The 9,370-nt window shown below is 67.4% G+C and overlaps 1 protein-coding gene across 1 annotated transcript; it reads left to right on the top strand.

Moving 5' to 3' along the window:
* The first annotated feature begins 383 nt into the window (after positions 1–383).
* On the top strand, positions 384–8,923 carry HRH2 (histamine receptor H2). The gene is made up of 3 exons (XM_019535309.1): positions 384–1,824; positions 5,982–6,121; positions 7,823–8,923. The coding sequence occupies exons 1-2, from the start codon at positions 704–706 to the stop codon at positions 5,998–6,000; spliced, it is 1,140 nt and encodes a 379-aa protein (XP_019390854.1). The 5' UTR covers positions 384–703; the 3' UTR covers positions 6,001–6,121; positions 7,823–8,923.
* Positions 8,924–9,370: the final 447 nt, after the last annotated feature.

The raw sequence follows: 9,370 nt of genomic DNA on the forward strand, positions 1-9,370 counted from the left end.
GGGGGAGGGGCACTAATCAGACAGGCTGATCAGAGCCAGGGAGATGCTGCCTTGCCTGGCTGGGGCTGGGGCTGGGGGAGCGCGGGGAGGACCCGGGGCATGGGCATGGGGCTGGGGGAGAGCTCTTTGCAGGGCCTCTGTCCTGCCCCTGGAGGTTTTCATAGACATTCGGGCTGGAAGGGACCTCGGGAGATCATCGAGTCCAGCCCCCTGCCCAAAGGGCAGGAAGTCAGCTGGGGTCAGAGGATCCCAGCAAGATAAGCATCCAATTTAAGCCCTCGCCAGGCTTCCCTGGGCAGCTGTGATGGCCTTGCCACATCGCAGGCTGCACGGTCTCCCCTGCCCCCCGCCCTGGGTCTGACCCTTGCATTTCCCTTCCAGGTGCTGACCCCCAGACGCTGCGCCAGTTCGCGCCCCCTCCTCCTGCCGGATGGACGGGCCAGGCGCAGCGAGGTAGCAGCAGCTCTCGCGGTGCCCAGCCCAGCCCAGCCATGCCGACGGAGCCCGGCAGAGCTGAGACTCGCAGCACCCGGCCCCCGTGGGCCTCTCCGAGCCGAGGGGCTGGAGGGCCAGGAGAGAGGGGCTGAGCCGCCTGGGCCCCCGACAGACAGCACCTTCCCCAGGCCAGGCAGCTGCAAGCGCGCGCGGCTCCCCGCTGTCTCCGGTCTGCGCAGGGCGCTGAGCTCGGGCCGCGCTGGGTCCCATGTCAGCACAGCTGGGGGAGAGCCATGCCCCGCACTCCTTCGCCATGGGCTCCTGCCTGAACCAGACCGGCGCTACAGAGGGCCTCGAGGGGGCGGGGGCGGCGCTGGTGGGGGTCGTGCTGGCGGCGCTCATCGTGGTGACCATCTGCGGGAACATCATCGTCTGCCTGGTGGTCACCCTGGACCGCCGGCTGCGCAGCCTCACCAACTGCCTCATCGTCTCCCTGGCCACCACCGACCTGCTGCTGGGGCTGCTGGTGCTGCCCTTCTCAGCCATCTACGAGCTCACCAAGAACTGGCCCTTCGGCACGGTCCTCTGCAACATCTACACCAGCCTGGACGTCATGCTGTGCACGGCCTCCATCCTCAACCTGCTCATGATCAGCCTGGACCGCTATTACGCCGTGACCAAGCCGCTGCGCTACACCCAGCTGATCACCTCGCGCCGCGTGGCGCTGGCCCTAGTCGTCATCTGGGCCGTGGCGCTGATGGTCTCCTTCCTGCCCATCCACCTGGGCTGGAACGCCAGCCGGCTGAGCACCAACAGCAGCACGGCGTGCCAGCTGCAGGTCAACGCCTTGTACGGCCTGGTGGACTCGCTGCTCACCTTCTACTTCCCGCTGACCGTCATGTGCATCACCTACTACCGCATCTTCAAGATTGCCCGGGAGCAAGCCAAGCGCATCAACCACGCCAGCGGCTGCACGGCCCCCGGCCCCTCCCTGGTGAAGGAGCATAAGGCCACGGTGACGCTGGCGGTTGTGCTGGGGGCGTTCATCATCTGCTGGTTCCCCTACTTCACCGTGTTCATCTGCCGTGGGATGATGGGCGACGGCGTGGTGGACTGCGTGTCCAAGTCCATCGTCCTGTGGCTGGGCTACGCCAACTCGGCCCTGAACCCCATCCTGTACGCCGCCCTCAACCGGGACTTCCGCTCGGCCTACCAGCGCCTGCTGCGCTGCCGGAGGCAGAGCGGCCTCTCCCACTGCCAGCCCCTGACCTCCGCCTACGCGCCGCGCCGCAGGGGCCGGCGAGCCCTGAGCGTGCAGCAGGACAAGCCCCTGAGGCTGCAGGTGCGGAACGGCAGGGAGAGCGCGCTCGCCCGAGGAGCCATGGAAAGGTACGGCTTGCCCCTTGCAAGTGGCGGGGAGCGGGGCGGGGGGTAGCCGGAAGAGCATCACAGTGAGTTATGTCCAGACTCGGGTCAGAGGACTGCAAGGCCCAAGGCACGGGGCATACCCCGAGCGAGCTCGGCTGCCCCTGCAACGAGCCTGCGGCTGGCTGCTCGCTTACCCCCGTCACCACGGGCAGGACTCGCTCCTCGTCCCAGATGGAGCAAGCTCACGCCCCTGACTAGGCCTGCAGGCGCCCGGCACGTGCCCGCCAGGTGCACCACAGGGCTCGTGCAGGTGCCGGGCTGGGCATCGCGCATCCCCTTGGCGGTGGTGCTGGTGCTGAGATGGCCTGCCCAGCACCGGTGAGCTGCCCCTTGGGCATGGGCATGATGTTGGGTTGTCCATGGGGGAGCTGCCGGTCTGGGCTGGCTCGGGGCAGCGGGCAGGGCTGGAGCCCCTTGATGTGCGTCCCCCTGCTCCGTCCTCACCCTCACACGATGCCTGCGTGCATGCATGGATGCTGGCCCCCGGCAGCGGGAGCAGCACAGCATGAGGACCTTCCTGCAGCGGAGGCATCTCACCAGTCGCCCCGCATTTGGTCCTGGGGACAGAGCAGGGCTGCTTCCTGGTGCACAAGCCCTGCGCGCACAGCAAGGCTGAGAGTGAGAGGAGGAAGTGCAGCACGTGGCTTCTGCTGCTGCACGGCGCAGAGCCGATGCCGGGAGCACGCGACACCTTCCTTCCGGGGGAAGCGCGAGCCGCAGCGTCGCTGTGCACCCGGCTGCCTTGCCAGTGGTAGCGGAGCCGCTCCTGGCCCCGTGGCAGAGGGGCCGGCAGGGCACGCGCCCCACGCGCGGGAGCATGGCGCCGCGTGACCCAAGCCAGGCAGCTGCTCCCCAGCCTGCTCCAGCCCCAGCACTGACCCCCCCACGGCTGGTCCCCACTGGAGGGGGACCCTGGACGTGCCCCATAGCAGGGCTCCAGTGTGCCCCAACACCGGGCCTTGGCCTGGAGGGGGTTCCCCCTCCCCTGCCCCGGGGGGGTGCAGCCCGGCTCTGGGGGGGTTGGTGTTGAGTGCCCCCGTGTCCTCCCCGTACAGAGAAGGAGGCCGTGTCCTTCCAGAGAAGCAGACCTGGCAGAGGACACGGCACTTGCCAGCACAAGGGGAACAAATGCCCGGGATTTTAGCCGTGACAGCTGCAGGGGCCGCACTGACTGAGGTCAGGTACCAACAGCAGCTTCCCATGCCGCCTTCGAGCCTTAGACACGCAGCCCAAAGTGCACGGCAGCGCTGGGGCAATACACGCCTGCAGGTGTGGGCACGCATGCCCACGTGCACACGCACAAGCAGCCGGCTGGAGAGGGGGAGCATCTGCCGGGCGGGCAAGCGCCGGCATCTGCGGGGCCTCTGCCAGCATCTAGGCCCGCCTGCTTTCCCGGGTACCAAGGGGGGACCCCTCGTGTGGCAGCAAACACCTGGCAAGGATTGTCCACCCGGAAAGAGCGCAGAGGTCGGGGCTCCCTCATGCCCAGGCTGCTTCCAAAGCATCAGGAGCCGCTGGCTCCTCTGCCCTCCCGCCTCCTTCCCTGACTCCTGCACCCGCGCTCTGCAGCAGCAGTGCCCTTGCAGCCTGTCTCAGGGCTGAGCCGCCCCCCGGGCACCAGCACCTGCACGGAGGATGGAGGAGACATCCCGGGCTTGCTCTGTATTCACCGTGCCTCGTTGTGCCCTGGAGTGATTCCTGACAGCGAAAGGGTGTGAAAGCTGAGGCAGGCATCAGCATCTCGGCCCTTGTGCCCGAGGCAGACTTGGTTTCAGAGCCGGGGAAACGGGCTCGGAGACTCGCTGGGTTCCCCGGGAAGGGCAGTGGCAGGTAGAGGCAGGCCCTGGCAGCTCACACGGAAACCTGAACACCAGCAGAGCTGCAAAGGCAGACAGGCCACGTGTGCAATACAAGCCTGCAGGTGTGGGCACGCATGCCCACGTGCACACGCACAAGCAGCCAGCTGGAGAGGGGGCGCGCAGCAGTCTCAGTTGTCCACAGATCCAACTAATTAGTCCTTGGCGCGGTGCCACAGTGGCAGGAGGGGGGCCAGCCAGGCGGGGCTGCGGAGCCGGGAGCCGGGGCACTGCTCCCGCCTGGAGGGGACGCAGCAGCCGGGGAGGCGCCTGTACCCTGGGGACAACAGCCAAGCGCCACTTCCCTGGCAGGCGCAGCTTGCCTCCTTCAGCCCTGGGCCGGGACGATCCTCTGAAGCAGGCCAAAGCAGCTGGTTCCCAGGGCCCAAGCAGCTCCCAGGGCTGGCAGGGGAGCGTGGTCGTGCTCGATTCGGGGCAGGGAGAAGTGGGTCCCTGGTCGTGCCAGGCAGCAGCTGGGACCCTGCCAGCAGGCGTGGGCCGGGCGGGGAGGGGCTGCACATTGCAGGGGGCCGGGAAGCAGACCATACCTCGCAGAAGGGCGCTGGGGGGCTCGTGCAGTGGCTGGCCCAGAAAGGGGACCGTGGGCCCTGCTCGCCGTCCGGTGCCCTGGCTCAGCTCACAGCAGATCCGGCGCGGCCGGGGCATCCAGTCCGGCCGGGGGTTGGCTCGGCCAGGTGGTGCTGGCCAGTACTCTCCCTGGCCGCGGGATCCTCCTGGGGCCTGGAGGCTGCCGGGCAGCGCCAGGGGCTGGCACTGCACGAGCGCAGGGCAGCAGTGCCTGCCCTGCAGAGCTCATAGACAGGGCACAGGGGTCATTTCTGCCCCAGGACGTGGTGGCAGAATGAGACCCCCAGAGCCCAAGCCCCAGGTGGGCCAGGGTCTCCCTGCTTGCTCAGGGCTCCCCCATCCTGGCCCATTGCACAGGGACGCGGCCCCGCTGCAGGCCCGCTTGGAGCACAAGGCAGAGCCGTGTCTTTCCAAACCCCGTCTTCCCGAGCAGGGCCACAGCCGCTGCCAAACCAGCGCCGCTCTGACCGAGAGCCCCAGGGGAGGCTGGGAGCGGTGTTGGGTGCTCAGGCCCAAGCATGGCCCGTGGGGCATGTCACCGGGGCTCCCAGGCGGCTCGGTTGGTTGTAACCACCGGCAAATAGGCCGGATCCCCCCGGTAGCGGGGGCACAGGTGGCCTGTTAGCACCCAGACAGCCCTGGCCGGCTGGGGCGGGAGGTAGCCACGCGTGGAAACGAAGGTGGCAGAATCGATCGTCTCTTCTCGCTCCGTTCCCAGTTCCCTCCCTGAGTGCGCATCCCGGCGGTCAGCGCCCAGGCCTCACGCAGGCAGTTTGTCGAGTGCAAGGAGGTTTTCCAAGCAGGCCGGGCATCCCAGAGCTGGGCGCTGGGCAGTTCGGCCCATCTCGCCGTTCACTGAAGCAGAAGCTGAGTCCTTTTGCCAGCCCATGTGGGCTGGGCCCACGGGAAAGGCTGGAGCAGCAGGCTTGGGGCTGGCTGGTTCCTCGGCAAGCAGAGAGGAATTGGTGCCCGCAGCCCCGCGGGAGCTTTGTGTGCGAGCAGCTGGAAAAGGCAGGGTCCAGCTAGTCCAGAGGGAGCAGGATCAAAGGGGAGAGGACAGCAAGGGATGGCACCCTCTCCTAGTGCAATGTCCGAGCTGAGCACGGGGAGGCTTTGGCACCGCTCACAACTACCGCGTGGGCTCAGAGCCAGGGGCTCCAGGGGGGCCGAGGGTTTGTGGCAAGCGCTGGGGAGAGACAGATCCACCAGTGTGTAAAGCATAGCACTAGAGCATCCCCAGGAAGGATGAAACGGAGGAGTGTCAACTGCTAACTGCCAGAGAAGCTGGGCAGCCCTGGGCCCACTCCTACATGTGCACACAAGGGCACATGTGCACATGCGTGTGCACCAGCACATATGTCCATGCTTCGTTCTAGCAGCCCTGTTCTGGTGGTCACATTCGGTGGAGCTGGGGGAGATGCTGTAGCCAGCGCCACGTGGGGAGGGGTTGCTTTTTACTTTGTTTTGCATCACCTCACTGAGGATTAGCCATCAGCGAGCACGAGGAGCCTGGTGCAGCCCCCACCAGCCCCCTCGGGGGCCTTTCTGCAGGAAGCAGAGCATGGCCCAGGGCTGTGGCTGAAGCAGGGCATGGAGGAGCATCCGTGTCTCTCTCTCCCCACACCTCCCGTCCTTAAATTTGTTTGTCTCTCTGTCTGATTTAACCCTTCCCAGCTCTGGAGCCTTTCCCTGAGCCTCAGCCAGCCCCCTGCCATAGGCTTGCAGCCTCCAGTTCCCAAGTCCAGCAAGGGGAAAAGGACAACGTGAGATTTTTCCGCTGGGAGAAACACAGAGGCGCCAGCGGGAGCCGCTGGGTGAGTATCTGGGAAGCAGCGTCGGCGTGGGGGTAATGCTCACTTGGCCCTGGGGCATCTGCATGGGTGCCCTGATGAACCCACCCGCACGGCAGCCCCAGCAAAGGCACTGTCCTGGGACGGGGAGTGTTGTTCACTCAGCCTCCTCGTTTCCTGTGCGAATCCTGCTGAGCGGCCATGTTCCTCCCCAGAAGTGGCCGCAATGGGCTGAGCGCTCCCACGCAAGCCGGACCATTGTCAGCTTCCCGCGATGGCCGGGGCGGAGCCGGCCAGCAAGCGCCCTTAGCTCCTGGGGAATATCCATTCCCTATGCCGTTTCTCCCCCCTGCACGATCCTACAGGCCTCCAGCCTCTATCTCTTTGCCGGTGCAGCAGGATCGGTGCTGCAGCAGCCCTTCTCCCAGCTGCCTTGCCATAGCACGGGTCTTACCCAGCGCCGCGTAGGGAGTGGTGACCCGCCGTGGGCCAGGTGCTGAGCCGGCCAAGGTCACCATCACCTCCACGTGCTGCACCCGCACAGCTGCTGATAACAGGCCCCCGCGCTATCAGCAGTGCCGGGGGCCACTGCAGTCACCTGCCTGCCGAGAGCAAGATAGCGCTGCTCTCCCGGCTCCCCCGTGGGCACCGATAACCTTGGCCAAGGTCAGATCGATGTGCTGCCGCGCCGGGGAGCAGGGCTTTCATCAGCGCTGCCTGCCGCCTCCTGCGCTGGCAAAGCAAGCAGGCTGGAAAAATGCAATCAGCCAGGCTCTTCAGGCTTGAAATGAGGCCTGCCAGGGGGCCCGCTTGCCCTGGGCTCGGCGCCGAGAGCGGCTGGCCCCGGGCTTGGTGTGATCCTCGGCCCCGATCAGCAGGGCGGCCACGGGGGCCTGGCAGTGAATGAAGAGGGGGCTTGAGCGCTCCTCGGGGGGTGGCCGAGAGGCGGCTCCTTCCCATGCCCCCAGCACCGCACCCCACAGGAGGCAACGGGGCATCCTAGGGGTGCCCCATTGCTGCTCCGCCGCTCTGCCTCCCACGATGCAGGCAGGCCCAGCGAGCAGCTCATCCCTCGGGACGGTGGTAGCCGTACAAACCCACCTTTGGGCTCTGTACAGTCCCCCCTGCCCGGGGTGCGCGTCCAGCAACATCCTCTCCTGCCGTCTCCTTCCCACTCTGGCATCTGCTCTCCGCCGCTGGCATCTCTGGTCTGGGGCTCCGCACGCCACGGTTTTATGGGATATTCCCCAAAGCGCAGAGCAAAGCCCCCCACGCTTTGCTGGCTCAGATCTCCCCTGCCGCGCAGCCCCGAACGGAGGTGCCCTGGGGCAGGGGCAGTGCCAGCGTCCCCCCGGGCCTGCAGCGAGCTGAGCTCCGCAGTCTCAGCTGCCAGCAGCAGCCCCGGGGAGCTGGGCATGAGGGGCTCCGAGGCGTCCGCATCGCCGCAGGTTTCCTCTCCAAGCTGCGCCGGAGCTGGCAGGAAGCCTCTGCCTCTCTGAGCACGTAGTGGAGAGTGCAGCCGGGGGGTCTCGGGCACAAATCCCCCAACCGGCCGCCATTCGGCTTCGTGGCAAGAGGCTCCCAGGTCCGCCATGGGGGGGACGCCCCAGGCTGGAGCACGTGCAGCATGGGGCACCGCTGGCGGGGTCCGGGGCTGGGGGCACAGGGGAGCTCAACAAGCCACGCTGTGCCCAAGCAACTCAGCTCCGTCTGTTCTCCCCTCAGGAGCCTCCTCTCGCCCGGGAGGGAGAGCCCGCGGCCCGACCCCACGGGACGCCCAGATCCTGGTGCCCGCGGAGCTGCCCTGGGTCCTTTAACAGCCGTTTACTCGAGCCTGAGCGGGGCTGGGGCCGCGCACGGTGGAAAACAGCTGCCGGCACTGCTCAGTCCCAGGGCCGCAGCCGGCGCGGAGAGGGGGACCGGAGACCTGCTCTCTTGCAGCCTGTGCCCGGCCCCACAGCCGCCTGGGGCCCGCATGTGTGTACAGGGATACGTGTGCATTTCGTGTACCTGGTGCACACAAGTGCACATGGGAGTCCATCTGTGTGTACACACACGCACACTGCCCCCCGCTCCACGGGTAAGCCTGGGCACCGAAGGCGGATGGGATCTGTCTGTCTGCTGCTTCTTGACCCCACCTTGAAGGCCTGGGCACGGGGTGTGGGACCGGGGAGCGGGAACGCCCGGCTCCGGGGCAGGGCTGCGTCGCTGGCTCCCAGCCCTTGGGAAGGGACGGGCCGCAGCCGTGGGCTCCCCCGAGTGCCAGGGGCCAAGGGGCGGGAGTCCCAGGGGAGTCTCCACCCGGGTGCTTCGTGCGCTGCAGGGAGCGGGGGGAGCCGGCGGCAGTGTGGGACCCCCTGCCCCTGTGCCCCATGCTCACCCGGGCCCCCCTGGCTCCCTGCCCGGCGGTCGGACACGGCCCATTCTGGCTAGGGAGCCCAGGACAGCTGTGTTTGCAGGAAGCTTCCCACGGGAACGGCCACGCCGCCCGGGGCACGGTGGGGGGGTCCCGGCAGACAGCGTTCCCGTGCTTGTTCCACCGCTGTCGCTGACCCACCCACTCCGTCCCTGGCCGGGCCCTGCCCTGCTCAGGCCTCCCAACCTCCTTATGCACAAGAGGTCTCTGCTACGCCCGGGCACCCAGGCCAGACCTCACGGGGGAGAGCGCTGGGTGGGGGCTTCCTTTGGCCCCCTGCTAGACAGAGACGTCTGGCTGCTGGGGAGAGCGTCCAGGGCCGTGACTGACAGCTGTCGGTTTGCACCGCCGGCAGGGATACCCGTCACACCTGACCCAACGTTGCTGATAAATGTTTGGAAAGAAAACAGGGATAAGTGGTCTGTGTTTCTTGGAGACCCCCGTCCAGCTCCGGGGCAGCCCCCGCCTGGCCTGCTGCAGCTCAGGCAGCTGGACACTGTCCCCACGCCTCCGTCCACTCTCGCAGGCAGGCAGGCACAGACACTGCTCCAGGTGTGCATGGCCGGAAGCCGGGGGTTTGCCAGAGGCCTCGTGTGCACGGGGCTGCAGGTGCTCCTGGGAGAGGCTGCTCCCCACCGCCCTGCTGCAGGAGGGAGGCAGGGGCTCCCTGGGCACGGTGCCCGACTGCTGCCAGCTTCAGGGCCTGGGAGCACCCAGGGAACGCGGCTCGAGAGCACCACCTGCCTGCGGCCGCGAGACCGCAGCCGCCTGCCAGGGACCCTCCACCCGGCTCCCCCGGGCGCAGGCTGGGAGCACCCGTCTGCACGGACTTCATTTCCAGAGGGCTCCTGGCATCT

This window comes from Crocodylus porosus, unplaced genomic scaffold (genome assembly GCF_001723895.1).
Source record: "Crocodylus porosus isolate Cpor-Errol unplaced genomic scaffold, CroPor_comp1, whole genome shotgun sequence".
Lineage (NCBI taxonomy): Eukaryota > Metazoa > Chordata > Crocodylia > Crocodylidae > Crocodylus > Crocodylus porosus.